This window comes from Lagopus muta, chromosome 6, assembly GCF_023343835.1.
Source record: "Lagopus muta isolate bLagMut1 chromosome 6, bLagMut1 primary, whole genome shotgun sequence".
Lineage (NCBI taxonomy): Eukaryota > Metazoa > Chordata > Aves > Galliformes > Phasianidae > Lagopus > Lagopus muta.
The window spans coordinates 14,945,646-14,969,367 of NC_064438.1; the positions used below are offsets into that span (position 1 = coordinate 14,945,646).

Consider the following 23,722-nt stretch of genomic DNA (forward strand, 5'->3'; position numbering starts at 1 on the left):
ATACATTCCAGATGGCCATGATGACACTTTCTCAAAATTTCTTTTTAAGTCTTCTGAGGCTGCAGCAGACCTAACACATTACCTCAGTGTTTTCAGAGCCTGTGGTGGCCTGAGCCTGACTTCACAGTGAGGAGGAGTTAGGTGTATGCAGAGCATGCTGCACATACCAATCTCTTTGGGAAGCTGAAATGTGAGGTCACTCAGTTCCTGGATTTACGGTACAGAGAAAGAACACAGAAGACATAGGCAGCTTAAAGTCTCTGGTTATGAAGCACGTTTATCAACACATCTTTAGGTATGTAGTATGTTCTGCTGGATACCTCAGGCACAATACAGCATTTTAGGCAGAACTGATACCTTTTAGAGGCCTCTGTGCTATTTTAGAGATCATATTCAGCATTCAGTGCCATTTCATTCAGCTCACAACAAATCTCAGTACAGTATTATTCCTGGGGTTCTCAGTACAGGAGAGATACTAAGCTGTTGGAGAGGGTCCAGAGGAGGGCCACAAAGATGATCAAAGGGCTGGAGTACCTCCCCCTACAAAGAAAGGTCGAGGGAGTCTTGCTTGTTCAATTTGGAGAAGACTCCAGGGAGACCTCACTGCAGCCTTCCAGTAATGGAAGGGAGCTTACAAGCAGAAGGGGGACAGATTTTTTACATCATAGCGATAGGACAAGGAGAAATGACTTTAAACAAAAATAGAAGAGATTTAGGTTAGACATTAGGAAGAAATTTTTTACTCAAAAAAGCGGTGAGGCACTGGTACAGGCTGACCAGAGAAGCTGTGGAGGTTCCATCTCTGGAAGCATTCAGGGCCAGGTTGAGTCAGATCCTGGCAGCCTGATCTACTGGCTGGCAACCCTGCCCATGGCAGAGGAGTTGAACCTAGACAATCATTAAGGTCCCCTCCAACTGAAGCCATTCTTCGATTCTATGATTATTGGGTTGCAATTCACTGTGTAAGTTCTTTAATTTATTCAAACAATTTCAGTATTTCCAATGAAGAGAATCAGTCTATTTGTTGTTCAGTCAAGAAATAACTGTTTGAAATGTTGCACTTAGGTAATAACCACTTCCCACACTGTTTTAGCAAAGTGCACAATAATAAGGATATCTTTACTGAGGTACAGTGTCCTCTAATGTATGTCAGCAGGACACACATAAATGTGTTTTGCTCATATCAGTTATGGATTCATTTCTGGAAAAAACAAAAAAAAAGCACAAGGATATACATTTTATATATATATATACATTCTAGCTTAATAGATGAGCTGGCTAACCATAATAAATTAATTCTAACAGCATGTAAAATATTGATAGCATCTTTCAAGAACAAAACAGATGATATCCAATCGTAGGCACGTAACCTAGCTTTGCTAACACTGACTTGAAACACAGGACAAAATACAGGAGAATAGGATTTAGCTGCCATTCATTCATACTGAGACATTTTAGTTGTTTCCCACAAGAGTCTGTCTTCAAAAAATTAATATGGGGAGTCCACCCAATTAGTTTGTAGTTAACCTCACTTACTGCTACCCTAGTATTACCATAGTTAAAAACTGGAAAGATCCTTTCTACGCACAAAGAAAAGTTAAACTCTATTAGACTTCACATTAACATCACACAGCCTTCGTAAAATTCACAATAGGTGTCAAAAACTGAATTGTGCTTGGATGGGAAAACAAACTGAATAATTCTGAGTGAAAAGTACTAACCCAAAACACCTTCAGAGCCAGTTGAGAAGGTGAGAAAATAGAAAATAAGAATAACCACAAAGCAATCGTGAGAAAATAAAAGAGCATTGTCTATGCTAGGATTTCAATTGCAGTAATAGTTCACAGGGTACATTGTACTGTCAGTTTCACACACTGAAAACATACTGTGCCAAACCATGGAAAGATCATGGATAGGGTTTTATTAATTGCTTTGGTCTACTTTTATTTTTCCTCAAGTCCTCAGTACTCAAACTTAGCACAGCTACAGAACAACTGACACCCCATGAAGTTAGCAAAGATGATCATCAGAAATACTGTGGGTTTTTTTTTTCGGTGAACAGCTTAACATGGCACACTCTTCAGTGCCCCTCTGTGGTTACTCATGAAAAAGTATTCCCACAGCCTGATGAAGGCCTGAGCTTTCAACCATCAGCATCCCAAGGCCTACATAAAATCTGCAAAACCAAGCAAGATCAAAACGATAAGTTTTCTTCATCTGTCTCCTCATGATCAACAGCCTTCTGTAAAGAGGAAGAACAATATCATTTACTTAGCATCCAGAAAGCAGCATGCACAAAAGCCAAATGAGGCTATAAGTCAAAATCTGACAGTCTCTTCAAACTAGAATGAAGTCTATCTCAAGAGAAAGTTCTTTCATACTGAGAAAAGGAAAGTGAACACTTTGTCCAAGCTAAGTTAAGGGAATCTCAAGGGATTAACTTGCCAGATATGGCATCAAACTGCTAAAGTATGAGACAAGGATATTTTCCTGTGTCTTTCCAGACAGCATCACTGATCAGGAAAACCTGAACAGAATAAAGTAGCAAAGAAGAGCGTGACAAGTGCTACTGAACTAGTACCATGGCCTCCCATTCCTTGTATAGCATGAGCATGCTCACTCCTTCCTGATCACTGTATTACAACATTCATTAACTAATCAGGCACTGAAAGAAAGAGTGGTACAGTCTGGCTTTAGTTCAAACAATTGACAGCTCTACTGCTGAAACCCCTGATTGAGGTTGGGAGAGAGAGGAAATTCCATTTGCTTTTCAGCTAGTGATGAAAAAGACTGAGGCAGAGGGGTAGAAAAGGTTTGAGTTTATTCTATTACTGCAGCTTTCAAAGGGAAAAAACTATTAAAACTGGTTTCACTAATTGAATAATAATATTAAATACAAACTTCATTATTGTTTTGTTAAATTCCTTCACAAGGCCAACACTTACTTGGCAAGAAAAGCATTTGTCAACGTGATCTTCTGACACAACTCTTCATAATTTATGAGCTGCACATAGAAATAATTGGCTCAATGTACTATTTATGACCAAGATCAATGATTTAAACATCGGAAAAAGGGACACAAAATGCAACAAGAGTACCAGAGTACCAGATTCCATAAGCAGCCTGTTCTCTGCCAGTAGATGGCATCATTACTTCTTTATAGGAAAAGGGTTTAAGAAAAATATAATTAAAAAAATGATCTGGCCACTATATACATATTCTTGCATTTTTCTTTTTGCTTATAATAGAGCTCTTTGCCTTAGGAGCTGCTTTTTTGTATTCCATTGGACAGCAGTAGGCAAACAACACTATACACAACCTGAGCACACCAGGAGGCCAAAAGAAAATACTGAATCACCTAACAGGAGATCAAAGGACTGGCAACGTGTTGCTGTGAACAAGGTGCAGTAAGGGAATTTACAGAGACAGTACCACGTATAATTCTAAACCTACATATATTTCTAAGTACAAAATAGAGGGGGGAAAAAAAAAAATGTAGAAAACATTTTTTTAATGTGAAAATGACATAACTTTCTCAATACATCCTCTCAGGACCTGTATCACAGCTTTCTCTTAGCTGGTAGCTAGAGGTTCTTTAATATGGTCTAGGTGTTGCCCTGTACATTACAATTCAATAATGCACTAATACCATCATTAGTAATACAATATTAGTTCATTAATTATATGGTATATTAAATATACTGTATTATAATTATTAAATTATTTACTGTTGACATATTGCACATAAAGCCATACTATTGCAGCATTGCAAAAATCACTGGTCTGCTACCTCCTGTTTGCTTTATTACAAAGCAAAATTTACAGATGTTCTGTACAACTGCTCTATTCAGTCCATAATGAAAAAGAGTGAAAAAGAAAGAAATATGCTTGGTTTAGGAGAGGCAAAACTCCTAAATTATTCTTGTAAACAATGGTTAGAAAAAAAACCACAAGCTATCTGCAAGTTAGCAGCACCTCAAAGGGCCTCCATACCCTCTGCATCCTGAATTTACCATCCAGGGTCTCATCTGCATTGCTGAGTTCCAACAGCTATCCCATTCACTGACACCAGTGGACTTGTTTTCCTGAGGCCCTTAGAACTTAGATGCTTTATCCTGCATCTTGGTACTTGGAAATGATGACAGAGGGAGACCAAGGCATACATTAGGAATAACTGCTGTGTCGGCAGGGAGATAACCTCACTGTGTTCCAGCAATATTCAGGAGCTGTTCCACAACGCTGCTTAAACACCAAGCACACATTGCTTTATCTTAGTGTCCTTCATGTCCAGAATCTTGTGAAGATCAGCACACCTTGTATGATCTCAGATTTAGCTAATTTAGGTTTCCTATGTCATAGCTCAATCAGGCCAATAGGTGTACTTATACATGCATTCCTGCAGAGATTTTCAATGAAACCCACTTGTATACTCTTTTTTTCCCAACTATCTGGAATTTCTTCACTAGAACTATGTGCAGCCATTACTTTTGCTTAGAAACATTACAGCAAATGTCAAGAGAGAAAAAAGGAAAGTTAAAAATAAAAATGTGTATTTCATGCTAGTAATAATTCCTTCATTCTGGAAAGAATATTTACCCACCACTAATACACACTAATATTGGGTATGAAGTACATGAGCTATATAAAATTGAAGAGCAACAAAACAAAACTGTTCTGTCAGTAACGTGAAAACGTCATCTGCAGCATTATTTGACAGAAGAATATAATGCCTCAGAAGGCAGGACTCTGTCAGACCTATTTTTCACTGCACTGAGACACCAATTCACCACTGGGTTGAGAGAAAATGTTATTTGTGATGTCTAAAGATCATTCTGGCCTAAAGGTGCTTGAGCAACCAATCAGTTCCACCTGTCTCCACGAACCCAAACAGGTTTATCTGCAGCTCCTTCCTAGACTTGCCGGCTCCAGTGCTGAACTACTTAAAAGAACATTTCTCAAAAACCAAACAGCCTCCCAACTTGCAAACCTGCATATTCTCCTGCAAGCACACTACCCTGGCTTCTGTCTGCAAGCTGCAAACACATTGGACCCACTGCGCAGGCAGAGGAAAGAGCTGGGACCTTCAATTCTGCTGAAGAACAACTAGCAGTGCCTGAGGAACCTTCAAGTGTAATTCATAAGCACAGTGGTTCACTGGGATTAGCTCTGTGCAGTTTGCTGACTCACTGTGACACTGGGCTCACTGCAGCAGCTGCTTCCAGCTTCTCACTGTGACTGCGTTCACTCCATAGGCAGCTTTTCAGCTGCCGCTTGTCTATTATGCTCTTCCACCTCTCCCCTGCCTGCCACCAGAGAACAGATGCTATGCAACAGGATAAATTGACTTAGCAGAGCTGCAGGTAAAACAGAGTAGTTTATATGGCATTATAATCTACACATTAAATTCTGCAATTTATACATTTAAGCTAACCTTCTTTACTTCACCTTCCATTAACTGAGATTGGAATGTGATTTTTAAAGATGAACTGATGTGGGGAAATACGCTGCACATCTGAAATTATATCCTTATTTCTAAGCCATCAAATTTAGAAGAATGATGTTTTTCCCAGTATGGAATCCAATCTCCCAGAACCCAGGTCAAACATCTCCATAGAATCATAAAGGCTGGAAATAATCTAGTCTAACCATCAACCCATCACCATCAGGCTGATTAATCCATCTGATACACTCCAGTATTCACATCCAGCAGCTACCTCACCTGCAATTCACATCTCATGAAACAAGAGGTGCTAACTAATGATAGATAAAAGGTTTTACTGGAAAAAATACCAGAATAGTCACTATAGACTGAAGCTGTAGCTTCAGCAGAGCATTAGTTGTGTCAGAAATATGGAGATGTAATTGATCAGGGAGAGGAGGAGCCTGAATGGAATATTTTAAGTGCTTTCCTACTGAAAAAGTAAATTCCTTCCCCAAAGGTACCATTTTTAGAAACAGTTTTGTAGGAAGCTCTGTCTCCAGCAGGAATGTCAGCAGTTTCCACAGCCTGTGGGCATTACAGCTGAAGATAGAGCTCAGATCTTCAATTCTTGACATAAACAGTGAAACTACCATCACTCTCCTCTCTCGCATTGAGGGAAAGTGTAAGCAACTGACAGCCTTTATACGGTGTTCCAAAGATAAAACTATTTGAATAAACATTAAGCAGTAGCATCCTGTCAAAATTCACTGCCAACTTGCGGTGGGGCTGAAAAAAATAAGAGATACTGCACATGAAATTGACCTTTCTCAGATAGGAATTGATTGACCAAGGAAAGAGCAGGAAGTCTGGAAGCAGCAATATCAGCCTGTCTTCATCATCATTTGCACCCTGTATTTCTGTGCAAGACCGAAGAACATAGACTCAAGTTTGTTCCCTTAGGAGGACAACAGTTGCCAGTCTCATGCCCTCTCTGATTTCTAATTAGCTCCTCTGTACTGATCAAATTCCAGAACCCTGGAGAAAAAAAAACAAGCAATAAAACAGCCTGTGACCTCTGAAAGTTTGCTATTTACTTTTCTGCAGTAATATACATGAGCTACTGGTTTCCCACTGGCCTTTGACTGCATACATCCAATGTACTTCAAAGTAGGCACTCAAAACAAGACACTACGAACTACTACATTGTACAGCATACACCATGATCCAGGTCACTCACAATAACCTAAGCCAAGGGCACTGTAACTTATTAACCAACTTTCTCTCCTGTCATTGTTCACAGTTCCACAGTCACAGAACTGCGGGGAGTCTGCTGCCATCACTACAAAACAGCTTGTCTCAGGAAGTTATTCTAGAGTGCTACCATTAGGAAAAGCTGGTTTATACAGACTTCCTTGAAATATGAGTAACAGGATGACTTTCAAATATGTCCTTTCCAAGTTTCCATATTTAAGCTTTGCAGCACTTCCTCCGTGCAATGATTTGTCATCCAGATTCACTGCCACAAAGCAACTAATTAGTGTTCCTGGAGATCATGTTCATGTTGAAACATGAAGTGTTTTCTTGAGAATTACAGCATTTAAGTTAATCAAGTGCATTTCTGCCCCAGATTCACAGGGGAATGATGACTGGAATGCTTTATGTTTCTACTTCTGCCTGACATAGTAGGCAGACATATGGGGTAACTGTTTCCCAGGAAACGACAGCACGGCTCTGACAGAAAAAGGGAGCCATCATACTGTCAAAGCAAATAATTCTGGCTGCAAAAATTCTCTGCAGTGTTTCTGTGTTTGCTAAAGGTGAGACTGACTTTGCTCCAAAATAAGAAAGAAATGCTACTCACAGACGGAAACTAGCACGGATTTTACTTACTGGAATCACGACATGCTTGAAGCAGCAACAGTGGCAATTCCACAAGGGCAGGAGCTCTACTACCATGCAATGATACTGTAGTTAAAAAATAAGAGAAAATTAGAAGTAATATGAGCATGTAGAACTAGCTCTAGTACTAGGGTTGTGAGTTTTAGAAGTAATATGAGCATGTAGAACTAGCTCTAGTATTTGGGTTGTGAGTTGTCAAAGCAAGCAACACAGCTGATCTCAAAGGAACATGGAAAGGCAATGACACAGACAACTTTGTAGCATACTGCTGCATGGGTTGTTTGCCCTGGCATGTTAGAAGACAGAGACATTGCACTGGGACTAATTAATACAGAAGAAGTTAGTAACTTATAGATAAACTCCTCTTTCAGTATATTGGTTTCAAGTTTTAAGCAGTGAGATCTGTTAGTGTTTAGTACTTCTTGTTTTGCAGAAGACTGAAATAACAAGAATACAGTCACGCTCTATTGCTGATCACCTTCTCTGGTTTGGTGCCATGTGAAATTCACTGAAGAACCAGGCCTTAAAATTTGTCCTAAGCTGCTTTCGAACACGTGAATACAGGTACAGTTTCCAGAATAAGTCTTCAGAATTACTCCTGCTTTTATAGTTCAAAAATTCTGAGCTGCAATGTGAGCAGGGTACAGAATAGAACTCTTTTCACCTCCCAGGAAGCTCCAGGATTATATTTCTAACTAACCTACTTGAGAAAAATGGTGATTTTCAGATTTAGTTTCAGTCATAAGTTATTCTGTGGGCAGAATAAGATTCAAGAATAAGAATTTATCTGATGACAACATACGTATAGTCTGACAACTGCAAATGCCAAACGTTCCCACCAGTTAAAAAAATGAAGTTCTTCTGTGTCTCAGAACAGACTGCCTGGAATTGCTTAACATCATGAACAGTAATTTTGCTGTCTATTATGAGTTGTTATGAGAACTGTGTAAAAAAAATCCTTTCCATCTTTTCCTGCATTTTATTATTTCCAAACAGCCATTGCACAAAAAATGCTACACTGATGAGGATTACTGGCCTTATTAGACCATGAACAGTTAAGAATATCAGAATATTATTATTATTTAGAAATATTACCTACAATTAAAATTCTAATCTGTTTTAATGGAAATAAAAAAATCAAAATGGTTTCTAGTTTACAGATAATGAATCAATTCTCATTGACAGAAATCAGCATTTTGCAGGTGCTGCCTTTCCCCCCCTCACATGCTAAGGAAGCATGCAGAACGTCTTGCTTGATTCAGACAAATATCTGCCCTTTTATTCCAAGAACCAATTACACATAGAGAAAAACATTAACGCACATCTGGGACCTGTCTCTCCTAGGTGCAGTAGGACTGCTTTCTGGCCAATGCCTGGGAGTTTCTTGTAAATGCTTTCACCTGCATTTCAAGCTCTTATAAATGAGGGGGGTGTTTGTGGATCTGCTGCATCTCTTGACAAGAGACAAGCAGTTCCTATTTTCCACAAAAGCCTGTCACATAGAGTATGTTTACTCAGACTCTACACACAGAAAGAGTTTATTCACAAAATTTAATCACTGTGAAAACATGTACAATTCTTTCACTTCCTTTTTTTTCCCCCTCTGTATTAAAACATACTTTGCAGACTAGAGGGCGATGATGGCTAAGGGGAAAAGTGAAGAATCTTATCACATCGGACTCCAAGATTACAGAATGTTTGCTAACTGTTAAAGAAATAGAATACATGGGGAAAAGGTTAAAGCCCTGTCTCAGTATCAACTCCAGATAGCTACTGCTGCTTTTAAGCTCCTGAAATGACAGAAAGGAGTGACCCACCCAAGACCTAAGAGCATATTTTAATGAGACCCAAGCCACGTTTCTAGCTGACATTCTTTATGCAGCTTACACCTTGCAACAAAAGCTTTAATTTATGAACAAGCAGAAAGCTACACAAGACCTGATATTTAAGTTTTAAGAGTAGGCTTCTGGAAGCTAGCCAAATATCATGAAAGACTTGCTCAAACTCTGAAAAAAGTAACACAGGAACTACTTATCCCCATACAGTGGTGTATAAAACATACAAGTACACAGCTCTTCATTACTCAGAACTAGCCAGTTGTCTAGAATGTGACCCATCCTGTCTAAATAGCATTACATTACCAGTTTCTTTGATTTTCATCCAAATACCTCAAAAATTCACCATGACAGCATCATTGTCCAGTGTTGGAAAGGTAACAAAGAAAAGATGGCCATTTGGGTATTCTTTCCAAAGTATTCATTCATCAGCTCTTAACAATCACTACAGTAGCCCACAAGCAGGTTTAAGCTGAGTTCTGTAAAAATCATTTTGCTGCTTCCTAACAGAAACTTTACAGGCACTGAAGAAACAGACACAAAACTTAGTTCATGAATATGGTTTGCTTAAATAACATCACATGTCAGCAGTTTTTCTCTCTATCTGACAAGGATGGTTTGTTAGCAGCTTTTCAAGGCACTCTCTGACTCGATATCAAATTGACATCTCTATTCTACTAGTAGTCACACACACTTCTTTCCTGCAAAATAATACTTCCCTATAAACAGAAATCGTATTGGAATTTCTAGACTATAGCTGCCTCTTTATTTGAATGACCGATTTCCCACAACATCCCGAAGAGGTTTAAGAGCCATCCTACAAGAAACATACTTCTTTAATTCACTAGTTGATACAAAGTCAATAAATGAGAAAGCTGTCATACTTTCCTTTGGGCTGACTAACCATTCTAGATAAAAGAGAACATCAACAGCACAACTGTTAACATGTAGGACCCATCTAGTCCTCCTCAGATTCTTCCTTTCTCTCTGCAGCAGGATAATGGACGATATCAGCTTGCTTGCGTGCCCCTGGTCACTGTTCCACAGATGTTTAGTCTCAACTGATACCTCCTAGGTCACCCCTGTCAGCATGGCACCTACGTGGAAGAGCGGTGTTGCATAGCAGTCAGAGAGTGATAGAAGCCTTAGAAGTTTATCCACAACATTCCAAATGCAAGAAGCAAACTTCTCGAAACAAAATAAATCAGATTGACTGATCCTCTCTTCTTTGACTCCTGCAATAAGGAGTTTCTAACTATGCCCACTCAACACTTCCTTCTAGCAATCTAGGAGCCTTCGTCCTGGTGTGAGAAGTCACCAGCTTCCAGCCTTTGACGCCATGAGAATTTACACCTACCAAATGCATAGACATAGGCTGTCCGATTCCCTGACTGCAGCTGGAGGGCCAAGCTCTTGACACTTCTAGGTCTCAGAGAAGATCCAGTTGATCTCCTCCTCACCCTTCTTGATTCTGCAATCTGCTGAATTCCTCCCTTGGCTCTTTCATTTGAAGGTACAGCTCTGCAACAACTAGAGAGCTCCTGCACGAAGGAAGACCAAGTGCCTCTGACCCAGACAATCCCTACAGTACGAGACTTACAGAGCTGCGTCCTTCTCATGAACCTCTGTCTGGGTCCAACTTTCACAGAAACTTAGTTTTTGCTTTTCTCAAAAATAATTAGGGCAAAATGAAAAAAAAATTCTTTTCCAGCTTTTTATGACCTGATTAATTACGGATAAATCCAGATTAAATAAGGTAAATTCACTGAAGATAATGATTTGGTGATGAGATTTCCATAGATAACTTCCTCATTCATGTACAAGCAGGAATTCAAAACAATCCCAGCACCTATCATTAGGCACACCTGCTCTTCAGCAGCCAGCGATGTACACAGCAGCCTGTTGCTTACTATTCATCAGAAACATACCAGTCATGTTTCCACAGTTCTTGCATCACCAACTGCAACATATTCACATGCATAAAAATGCATTCACAAGTAGATAAATGTAGCTGTGCTAAGCCTGTGTAAATCCAGGGAGCAACTCCCACGAAGCAGTAGAGCTTGTCTAATATATGTTGCTTTCAAAGACAGAAGTGAGAACCATTTTTTATTCCTCTCTATAATTAATTTGCACATAGATTGAAGAAAAATAATTTTTGGCTTTCCAACTCAGAAATTCCCAAATCGGCTTTCACAATTGCATATAAAATATGGGTAGTGCTGTAACTGTGCTGTCAGATGTGACAGCCATTCTGTACTCAGCAATATTTCAAACACCATCCAAATGCAACCATACAAATGTCACTTCTGCCACAGAACTTTATAAATGAAGCGATATTAATCAATTAACGGACAGTAGAGTGTATGCAGAAGCAGCCAAGTCTCCCTGAGGATTTCAATAGGGAGTTCTGGGTGGGCAATCAAGTTTAAACTGCAGACCTGCCAAAGCACACGGACTTTCTGTACGATCAAACGGACTTCCGGTCCCACAGCGAGGGAAAATGAAAAACTTTTACATGTAGCAGAACTAGTGAAAATTCTGCTATTATACTGGCTGCAAGAAACCATTTATCAAATCATTTTCACTTCTGATCACAGAAAAAGAAAAATGATTAGGAGGAGGTTATCTATATGTTTCCATTCCTTGATTCCAAATTGCTGAAGATACCATCTTCCCATGAATTCCTGTGGCACAGTGACATTCCTCCCCTAGGCTTCTCAGTAATTCTATCCAAGCCTTTCATGCAGAAGCAAAGAGCCCCGAACCACATGAGCTAACGTATACCTGAAGTGTCACTAAGTATAATTTAGTTACCCATTTATCTTGTACTCAACAGACCAGAACTGTAAAAATATCTCCTTTCTGCTTCTTTACATTGTAAGCATTTACTGTGCTTATTGATATATTTTTATTCCAAATTAACTCCATATTTGACAGGCAAGATCACCTATTCCTGCAAAAGGATTTTCTTTTAACAAAGAGGAAGCACAAGTACAGCACTACATATTCTTCAGAGGAAGAAGCACCCATCGAATTTGATTCTTTCCATCCTGGCCTTCACATTTATACAAGTTCAGAGATTGTGCAGTGCTCCAATGATGGAAGCTTTTGTTATAAACAGATCCCAAAGAAACATGATAGCAGGTTACCATTTGTAAATGTTGTTCAGTATACTGCCAACCCTCCTTTTGCACTAAAGGGACAAATCTCAAAATGGTCAGCACTTCCTCAAAGTTCTTATCACACATGAAGATGCAGGAACTATTTTCTATGAGCATAAAGTTTCTCTCAGGAGAAATGGCTGCAGATCTATGGTGCCCACACAGACCACAAAAAAGGCCCACGCACAGAGACAACACAAAAACTACATGGACAGCAGAACAGCACAAAAGCAGGGCACAGGAGGAAAATAGCTTTATAATCAGTCTGCTTTTGATATTGATAAAGCAGCCAACCATTCAGGGCAATAGATTTGCAAGGTGAACAAAACAACATTAAGACCATAACTGGTGTTCCATTCCATAGATTTGTGCCAAGAAACGTTGAAATGTTATGCTGGCGAATGGCTGTTATGAGTACTCTGAGAAACAAAGGGTCCAGACTTGAAGTCATCAGTAGAACAAACCAAATCACAGAATCATAGAACGGCCTGGGTTGAAAAGGACCACAATGATCATCTAGTTCCAATCCCCCTGCTACATGCAGGGTCGACAACCACTAGAGCAGGCTGCACAGAGCGCTCCAAGAGCTCCCAGATGCAGTTTCAGTGCTTGCTTTTCCTCTCCTATTATGCTCTTCTTTGTGGTGGTGCAAGAAATCTACTAAGTTTCAATTAAGTTTATTCATGACTGGCTGCTTAGGAAGTATTAAGGGGCAGGTAGATGGCAGTGGATGTTCACAACAAAATATCAGGGAATTATATAGAGACTGAATAACAACCTACCCCAAAGCAGTAGTCACCCTGTTGTGCAACTCCAAAATAAATACTGCAGATTACTATTAAGTCATAGCACTTCAGCCCTAGCAGGAAAAACACATGCATTAAAATGGAAATAGTCTCTGAATTCCATGATTTTAGGGCTAGGAATCTAAAGCAAGCTCTTAGAAGATCTCTAGGACTTGACCTCCTGCAGAATGCTTCCTAACATCTGTGACTGTCCTAAAAGTTTGTCTGCTTTGGCCTAGAGACATCAACCTTTCTCTAATCAGTAGCCTCCCAGTGACTGCAGTCCCTTCTTCTGCACTTCATCTGCACTAAGCATTTGGGCAGCAGGAGATAGCAGTGCATCTAATATTTTTATATGGTCCAGAATAAAGGAAAACTTGACATAGAAAAAGGATGAAGAGAGGAGAAAGCTGAGGGAGTACTTCTGGGATGGGATCTTGACCAGAAGTTGTGGCCTCAGACAGCAGGAAGGGAAGATCACAAACAAACAAATTAATACATAAATAAAGGAAAAATATGAAGAAATTATTTTCAACTATTTGAACAACCAATGGTTAGCAGACAATGGTAATGACTCTCTTTAAGTAACAACTTTTGTTGTATTTACTGAAGAATACAGATACAATTGACTGAAGATATGCAAACAAATCAAAATAACATTAAATAATTAAATCTACCCAGAATACCTGACATACAGGGAGAGAGTTTGGTGCTTTGTCTTAGGGAAGTTTCCAGGAAATGCAGCTTAACATCTACATTAATAATCTGGACAATGGGACAGAGTGTATCCTCAGTAAGTTTGCAGAGGACCCAAACTGGGAAGAGTGGCTGACACACCAGAGGATCCTGCTGCCATCCAGAGGGACGCTGACAGGCTGGAGAAAGGAACTGGCAAAAACCTAATGAATTTCAACAAGTCCTTCACCTGGGGAGGAACAAAGCCTGGTGGCACCAGCAGCTGGTAGGGGTCACTCAGCTATAAAGCAGTCAGGCAGAAACCAACATGGGGGTGCCAGCGGAGACCAAAGCCAAACCTGACCCAGCTATGTGCCCCTGCTAAAATGGCTAACAGTGCTCTGCTGCACTGGGAGGAGTATTGCCAGCAGCTCAAAGGAGATGATGCTTTCCCTCAGCTCGGATAAAACAGCCCATGGGTAGTGGCTTCCCAGTACCAGATATACACTACACATTAGAAGAGCCCAATGAAGGGTCACAGAGATAACTAAGAGACTGGAGCATTTCACTACAAGGAAAGGCTGAGAGATCTGGGACAATTCTGTCCGGACAAGAAAAGAATCAGGGTGGATCTTATCAATGTATATAGATACTTGAAGGGAGAGTGCAGAGAGGATGGAGCCAGGTTCTGCTCAGTGTTCCCCAGTAACAAGTCAGGAGGCAATCAGCACAAAGTGAAAAACAGGAGGCTCTGTGTAAATCTTTGAAAGTATTTATCTACCATTCAGGCAACAAAACATTGGCACAGGTTGCCCATAGGCCGTGAAGTCTCTTGGAGATATTCAGAAGATGTCTGAACATGTTGTATTTGAGTGTCAGTGCTTGAGCAGGGGTTGGGCCAGACAGCACCAGGGGTTCCCTCCCATCTCAGCCATTTTGTGATTCTTAGACATTTTTATTTACCCACTAGTTCTACTTCTAGCATTTGTAATAAGGAGAAAATAAAAGTGAAATTATTGAAATTATATCTTATATATTAAGAAAATAAAAATACAAAAACTGGAATCAATAAGAGACATGCTGAATTGAAGTTCAAAATTAACAGCTATTTTAGAAGATTAAGATTATTCAATAACGCTTACATAGGTAGAACTTCACGAGAAAAATATTAAAAATTCGTTGACACATCAAAAATAAAGTGATGTTTTTAATGGCCCCTAGATATTAACTTACTGTTGTGCTGCAAGAAAAAAAAAAAAAAACAATGTTTCCATCCTCACAATCTCCTAAGAGTTACTTCCAACCACAGAGTCTCTTCAATGGGTAAATCAAATATTTAGTTGCCTAGATAAACCTGATAACCAGTAATATTAAATAATATTCTACACACACACCACCCCCAGACTGCTTTATTTTTAAATACAAGTAGGGAACTTGCTCTGATCCAGAGACCATACATTAACCACTAATACCTACTGAATATTTAAAACAAACAAACACCCTCTTTTAATCAGTTCTTGTCTCAGACATGACCTTTACTCCTAGAGCTCTCCCTTAACCAGTTCAAGCAACTGTCCTGAAGAAGTAGTGCCAAAAGATGTCAAGCAGATGCTCTCTCCACATCTGCTCTGCTTCAGTGGCTCCAATTTACTCTTTCTAACAAAATTTACAGAAGTCTACTGAAATTCTCTAGACACATATTAAGAACAAGATGAGATACACTTGGCTGTCAGACCAGTGGCATTAGAAAACTGAACGGAACTTGAAGAGACATCACAATCTCGTATGATTAATATCATCACTGAATGCAAATACTAAGTGGTGACTCACTGAGTGCTAGCAGTGTGTAAACATACGATGTATTGATTGCGGAACTGAAATCCTGGAAACTTACCTAAGAGTAAACATTTACAATTATATTGGATTCCTTGATATAAATGTGACACTAGCAATTATAAATATGCTTAGAATCCTGAATTCCATAGAAAAAACATGTTTACCCTGTAGAGTGGCCTACAAAACAAAAAGTATTTTTAATAAATGCACATTATATCATTTTCTAATTTTCACCTTGAGCTCAGGAGAACATAACACCTTAACATGCTTGATTTAAGTTACAAACGAGGCTTTTTTGACATCTCACAGATGTAAGCCAATTTTAAATAAGAGTATATATAAATTTGAATAAACTACAGCAAAGAATTTAAGGAAAATGATAACCAGTGGTTGAGCAAGCAAATATATATATATCCATCACAGAATTCAGTTTAACTGTATCCATATAAATGATCTTTTTGTTTCATTACTTTTTTAATCACTGTGCAATAAATACTTTCAAAATTGCCAACTTTAGGCTCAAAACAAATTGAAGAAGCAAGACTAGGTGAGGGTTTTGTTCACAACAGGGACGTAGTGTCCTTCAGGGTATAGACAGCTGTAATACAACAAAACCTTTGCTGGATGACAGAACTTCTTGGTAAACCTAGCATTTACTGAGTTAGTTTGATGGGACTTTTTGAGATACTTCAATATTTACAACCAATTATAAAACCACTGCAGTAAAATCTGATGTTAAATTCAGTCAGATTGCCATCACACTTGAAGAGCAGAACAAACAGAACTGCAACAGGCAGCAGATACAGAAAATAAACACAAGCCTGGAACATTCAGCTCACACAGGCCAACATCACAAATGGACATTTTTACCAGAACAAACTACAGTACCACCCAATACTTACCTGCCATTTGTACTTTGCTGCGTGTGGTAACGAGCCAGGACACGCACAGCCCCATTGCAGAACGCTACAAGGACTTACAGCAAGATGGCTTCAGGGAGTTCAGGCTGAGGTATTAGAAACAAAATGGTGGTCACTGCCTGCAGGAGGCATCTGGAGAACACGCCAGCCAGCTGCAGCTGAAGGGAGGGAGCAGAGCACAGCTGCCTCTGCCAGCTGGTGGGAGAACCTTCCTTGCTCACCTGTGACTGTGGAAAGAAATTCATATTCAGGCAGCTCCTCACTTTCTAAAGGAAACATCAATCCTCCCTGCGTGTGGGGAGGGAAGGTAGATTTTAAAACTATCCTCAGCATATTTCCCCCATAAAACCGTTTGCAATCCTCTGGTGTTTCCACAAAAAAACAAGTCACACAAAATGTCTGCCAAACCACGTCAGTCCATCGCCCCAAACCAATTTGTTCAGCGCACAGAGGGTAAAAGCACAAATCTCACACGCTTTTCTGCAATATAGCAGAAAAGTGCTTCTAATACAGCGTCTGGGCGGCAGAAACGGAGAGGTTTTCCCGCCTTGCCGCTGCAGCCTCCCACACACCGCTCAGGAGGGGTCGGGCTTTCCCTCAGAGCGACTGAACACGTGCTGAGGAGGGCCGGTGTGCCTACACAACGACCCGGCTAGCTGAGCTTTTGTCAGGAATCCCCCTAGTGTACGACTTAAGAGTTGTTCTCGAGAAGAATAGGAAGCAGATATAGCATCTTGACCCTCTGAGGTAAGAGCTGAGGAAGCCCAGAGAGGATTGCCTAGAGCATGGCAGGGACCAGGGAGGTTTGCTAGAGGAGAAACTTGCCCTGGGGGAAAGACTGTGTTGTAGCTGGAGAAGCACGTGTTTCAGTCCTCCCTCCTCCTCTCTATCCCCTCCGCCCCCCCTTTTTTTAACGTAAATCACTCAGAGCCCCTCTATTTAAAATGGTAATTTTGTTGGTTACTTCTTTGTAGTTTTGTTTTTGTTTTTTTTTGTTTTTTTTTTTTTTAAGAATAACTCAGCTTCAGTGAGGCAATGACTGTAAGGCAGTCCCACAGTGTGCCTCTGCCCCCCACACCGCAATGCCGACGGCTCAGGCACAGCTGCTGTTGGTTACATCCCAAAGCCCTGAGGTGAAAACACTTCTCTTAGCAAACACGCTGCCCTGCTCGTCACTAAGAACTGCTGGAGGATGGGAAATGCAACAGCACATGTTTCAAATGATGCTAAAATCTGAGTTACGTAAACTAAGATGCAGTACGGTCAGGAAGTTGTTTTATTTTCTTGAATTTGTTTTTTCCATCCCTAAAAGGGGCCTTTGAATAGTGTAGAATCAATAGTGATTTTAGATCACACCATTTTGTATCATTTTCCAGAGAAATAATGAAAAAATAAGTGACTCACACAAAATATCTTGAGAAACAATTTTGTTGTCATTTCCTGTGTGCTTGGCAGGCATAACTTCTGGCTAAAAATTTCCATTTGAATCCACTGGTTGCATGTGCTGCTTTTAATGTAACTGAAGTGATTAGCTAACCTCTTCCAGGATAGACTGCGATGAAGTGATTTCAGTATGAATTTATGGATTAAAATGGTTTGAGTTCATCAGATGGCCTCTTCATCAGGCATCTCCTTTGTACCTGATGGAGCCTTCTTAGTTCTTATTGCTGCACCTCAGAATCATTTTCATAACTTGAGCTGTCAGCACATCAGGCTCATGATCAAAGGTTTTTTTGTTGTTGTTTTTCTTTGTTTTTAGTGTTTAAATAAGCATGTAATAAGTGCTTATTTATTTATAGACCATTTAGTCTAGTGTTCTAAAGCATGGTGTCACAACTGAAGACTTAGTCATTGGGAAGAGAGAGAGATACTCTGTGGCAGTGTGTTCCACTCTACACAAATTCCAAACAAGCTACTGGAGCTATGATTAAGGTACTCTCACTTTTAAGATTTCTGTTCAGCTTGCATCAGTGTTCTTAGCTTCAGGTGCATCAGGCCTGTTCAGCAAGGTAAGCCTGAGGCAGGTCCAGTATCAGATCTCAGTGTCACAGATGATCACAAAAATCTTTGCCCATCATATTAGAAATAATAGAATCATACCTCAGAAAATTCTCCATTTCTTTGACTGTTTCTACTTCTTTTGCATTGGTATCATTAGAACTCTCATGTTGAATAGACAGTGGAATACTAGAGCAATTTTTTGGAATGTAAGTAGAAAATTGTGTTCAGTTTTCCTCAGTTGAGGAACGCAAAAAATGCTTTAGCTCAGTGCTAAGATTTTGACAATACTAATAGTAAGCTGTTGGCATATCTTGGGCAATTGATCCTAGTAAAAGCAACAATTATTTGTTAAGGTCATGATTCACAAGCACTTCTAAATTGCCTTGTAAATAAAGTGTTGGTAATTTCCTAAAATTCTTGTGCTATCATTATTATTCTGTATTGCTACATTTGGGTACAATAGTTTTGTTTTGTTTTGTTTTTCTTCTAAATGGGAGGTAAGATAAATGATTCTCAATTCACCAAGGCATTTAACTTTTTATCAGTCTTTGGCCACCTCAAGATATGTTCCTGGTCTCTATGTGGATCATCATGGTTGTCAGATCTAGAAAAACTTAAAGATTTTTCACATCTCTATCCATGGAAGACCAATGAGGAATTGTGTTAATCTCTGTTCTTGATTAAGTGGATATTTTAGATGCTGACACACAGTAGTACATGGATTGATGTGAATTTCTCTTCCTTCCCTCCTTGCCAGTTACCATGAGTGAACTTTTTTGGGGGAGAACAATAAACCTGATTTATCTAAATCCACATGTGAAATTGAAACATGGAAAATACAGGATTGCATCTGACTTAATCCAGATTTAACTAGATAATCTAGATTTAACTTCTATTTCTATGTTGCTATACTTGCATACATTGGAGAACACTGAAATAAATACTTCAAATCCTCAAGCATTCAAGGGTATTCTAATGTGATGGATTACATTTATCTCATTACTGAGATGCTTTTTTATTTGTATGCTTGCCATCAAGAGTTGTAGTCACGGCCACTTTACTATCTTGTATTGGTCTCTCTGATTTGACTTAGGAAGTAGACCATATTGAAATGCCAAATCTTGAGAATCATACACAATATGATTTTTTTTTTTTAACATACTGTTTAAAAAAAAAATAATTGTGAATTATAATCTTGGTGATGCAACTCAGTGTAGCAATACAGAAGGGAACAACCTAAGTGTTCTACTGTTTTTATGGGAAATACTTCATGCAGTATGCCTTCAAGCAGTCTAGTGGTTTCCCTATTTGACATAGGGAAGATCATATAAATAAAAAACATCTTGGGCACATATTGTCATGAGAATAACCAAGATTGTTTATCTTGTTTGCTCTGAGATAAAGTGAAGCCTCCTCAGCAATCTAGTACATCATACATATCCTTTGTTATCTGTGCTGCCTACTCATACAATTTCAAATCCTGTTCCACATCCCAGTCCTTATCTTCACCAGACTCTTGTCTGAATTCATTATTCCTAAGACTGTTGGAAGCTCTCAAAAAAGCTTGTAGTAATCAGCAATGTTCTTCTGACAAATTCTAGCACTCTTTTCAGTAAGATAGCCTATAGGAGGAACAAACTTGCCCAGGAGACAACGTAATGGCAAAAACTACCATACTGCTTCCTGCTTGTCAAACATCACACACAAGGCCTTGAACTCAACTCTTCTGTTACGTTTAATGATGTTGAGGCTTATTTAACCAAACAGGCAACTCAGTACTACATAGATGTTTGTTCACTAATCCTCCAAAGGGGATGAGGAAGAGAACTCATAGGTTGAAATAGAAATTACTTACTAAAATGGAAGAGGAAAATAGAAACAAAAATGCAGCAATAATAATAAATGCAACCACAGTGCATTACAATTCCTTGCCACACACCAACAGTATCAACATCACAACCTGCCAGCAATACACAGTCTCACCAGCTTACACTCAGCAACTAACAAACAGCATCTGCCCTCCAGCCAGCCCCCCACAGCTTTATAGCCTTCTTCATAAAGAAGGGTATGGAATAACCCTTGGCCTAATTCAGCCACCTGTCTCAGCTCCACCCTGCCCCTGCTGCTGTGCTACAAAGGCAGTGGTTCCTTCCCCAAAAGTGGCCTGACTCTAAGGTGCGCTTCTAACATGCAACGGTGTTGGACTGCTTATTGTTTTTGGGTGTAAGCAAAACAAGTGGTCTTTATAAAACAGCAGTTTTTTTTAAAAAGAGCCATAAGGCATACATCTTTCTTGTCTTGGTGAAAGAATAAGGGTGAATAACTTGGCACATGTATAGTTTTGTTTCTTGATGTATTCCTGGAAGAAATTCAAAAAAGATTATGAAAGTGACATAGCAGAAGGTAGGCAAGCAGTAGTGTGATTTGTAGAAGTGGGCTATTCTGTTTGAAACTAAATCTTAGTCCTCAAAGCAAGGATGTGCACAAAACACAGCTCCCTGTATGAAGCCTAACAATACAAAAAGGATGCTCCAAGAGTTAAAGTCCCTTGCATGCATATTTGTAGTTCTTGCAGGAGAAAAAAAACACGAAGTCCTTATGTCATTTTTTGACTCTATATAAAACATCTGACATCACAGTACTTGCTGACTGAAAATTCAGAGGCTGCTAAACCATGAAGTAACCAGAAACATAAGCTTCCTTAGTGGAAGTGAGAAATACATGACGTTCCTTTGAATCTACATGTTTACAAAGGCCCCACTCCACCATGCACACAGTGAGGGGTTGTTGCAGTTAGTGAGAATATGTGCATAAACTGGGTTCTGCCTGAAAATATGTAGAAGATAGACAAAGATGATAAAAGAACAGCTGAAGTTCTGCTTACTCTTTTTTTGGAAAATAACAGAATGTAGAGACAAATCAGAAATCATTTTTCCACTGCTTACAGACTTACAGAACAATATTTTTAAAGTGCATGGGAATTTTATCACAGACTTTAATATGCCAGTACGCATGGGAATATTAGTTTTGTTTAATTAAAAGTATGTAAATATGGAAGCAGTTCAACTTGGCAGATTTCCCACAGGCAATTTCAAGTTATCCTATACCACATGTTCTTAACAAGCCAGTATTCTACTGCTGATTTCTTGAGAAACTAAGTTATGTACACTGTAAACTGCTAGGCGGTCACAGCCTGGGAACAGCTGTGACGTTATGTGATGGAATTATTGACATATACTACAATTACAAAAGAAAACAAAATTTGGCACTGAATTTTATTCCCTTGCTTTATGAGTTATTAAGCATTCAGATTGTCAAAAGTTTTCATTTCTATATAAAGTTGCCATCAAATCTGACTGCAGAATTCTGGGCTGGCCAGAGAAAGCCAGAAGAGCAATATGTATATGCGTATACATATAGGCAGGCACCTCCTTGTTCATATTTGCAGTAAGTTTTGGCAGGTGAAAATATGTTAAGCTGTGTTAAAATAGTCTAAGTGAGAGCTGTTGGAGAGGGTCCAGAGGAGAGCCACAAAAATGATCAGGGGATTGGAGCACCTCCCTATGAAGATAGGCTGAGGGAGCTGGGCTTGTTCAGCCTGGAGAAAAGAAGGCTGCAGGGTGACCTCATTGCAGCCTTTCAGTACCTAAAGGGAGCCTACAAACAGGAGGGTAGTCAACTCTTTGAAAGGGTAGATAACAGCAGGAAAAGGGGAAATGGTTTTAAGTTGAGGGAGGGAAGATTTAGGTTGGATGTCACGGGGAAGTTCTTTACAGAGAGTGGTGAGGTGCTGGAACAGGCTGCCCAGAGAGGTTGTGGATGCCCCGTCTCTGGAGGTGTTCAAGGCCAGGTTGGATGGGGCCCTGGCAGCCTGGTATAGTACTAAATGAGGTTGATGGCCCTGCCTGTGGCAGGTGGGTTGAAGATTCGTGAATCTTTAGGTCCCTTCCAACCTGGGCCATTCTGTGATTCTGGGATCTAGATTATTTGGAAAAAGTCTTAAGCAGGTAAGATAATAGATGCATTTAGCGATAAATTATCGGACTTCAGCAGCATATTGCACCTTAGAAAATACATTTGGCAGACATGTTGTTTGTATTGTATTTTAATTATGCAAAATACACATACATTTTTGTTATTGTTCTTACAATGAAAACACTGAGAAGTTAGAGATGCCAAATGAAGCAGTGGAACTGAAAGGAAAGCAAGTCTAGAATAAATAAACTGTTAAAATAATTTCAAATCAGTTGTAGGTACTTAGAGCCATTTGTTCACAAAGAATGTAATGGAGTAGACATAGTCAGAAATATAAGGACTATAATTAAGTCTGGATCCTACCTAAGCTACTTGAAATACATTTCCTTCCCACTTACCCCATACATACGCATGCAAGACACCCATGATCTGAAAGGGATTAAATCCAAGTTTGAGGAATTACAGATAGAACTACATGGCACAGTGCAACAGTTCAGTAATAAATTTTGCTCAGCTAATGAACTAAAAATTAAAACTGCCAGAGCAAGGCAATTTGTTATTACTTCTCACTTCCCAGTTGATTCTTCATAACTCATTGTGTTTAATCTTTTTAGGAATCTCATAATATTAGAAAATTATGTGCACTTTATTACACAGAGTTTTCAGATGACGAGTTTCTTTTTTTCTTTCTCATGAGATAAACTGTTGTTACTGTAACCACAACTGATAATAGCATATAGATTATATTTTGTTATACACAGAGCTTTCAAATATGAATATGTAGCAGGTCATAAGGTGAAAACTGAGAACAAAAATTGACAAATCTTTGTGAAAGTCATAATGCTGACATCTTTATTCTACAAGTAAGTATAAATGTCTGCCAGTAGCCTCTCTGTGCAGTGAGATCTTAATGCATTAAATGATCAGCTCACAGAAGGAGACACAACTGCTCTCTGGACTGAGGGCCTGTACAGCTATAAATAATTGGGATGCAAGTTGCCAGCTGATATGTTTGTACTATTCAAAAGGAGAGATAGGTAAAAAAGGATGCAAGTTATTCATTCTTGCTACAAGAGAGTGTATGTTTCTGTGCATGCATCTCTCTACTTTTCTTCATAGGTAGTGAGTGCTCTCTGGCCATGGAACAATTGCAGTATAGTTCTTTGTTCTTCAAACTATGTACGGAAGCAACCTTCATTAATCCCTTCCC

The 23,722-nt window shown here is 39.3% G+C and overlaps 1 protein-coding gene across 3 annotated transcripts in view; it reads right to left on the reverse strand.

Moving 5' to 3' along the window:
• MUC2 (mucin 2, oligomeric mucus/gel-forming) overlaps positions 1-17,343 on the reverse strand; it is a 114,678-nt gene extending 97,335 nt beyond the window's left edge. The window contains exons 1-4 of one of the 3 annotated variants that reach the window (XM_048950123.1): positions 17,276-17,343; positions 16,758-16,824; positions 16,519-16,622; positions 7,313-7,387 (exon numbers count right to left, since the gene is read on the reverse strand). In XM_048950123.1, the coding sequence (XP_048806080.1) occupies positions 7,313-7,387; positions 16,519-16,573 (130 nt within the window). In that variant the 5' untranslated portion in view covers positions 16,574-16,622; positions 16,758-16,824; positions 17,276-17,343. Of the gene's footprint in view, positions 1-7,312; positions 7,388-16,518; positions 16,623-16,757 lie in introns of all 3 variants that reach the window. The other 2 variants (XM_048950122.1, XM_048950125.1) reach the window with 2 other exon arrangements.
• Between the last annotated feature and the right edge of the window lie 6,379 nt (positions 17,344-23,722).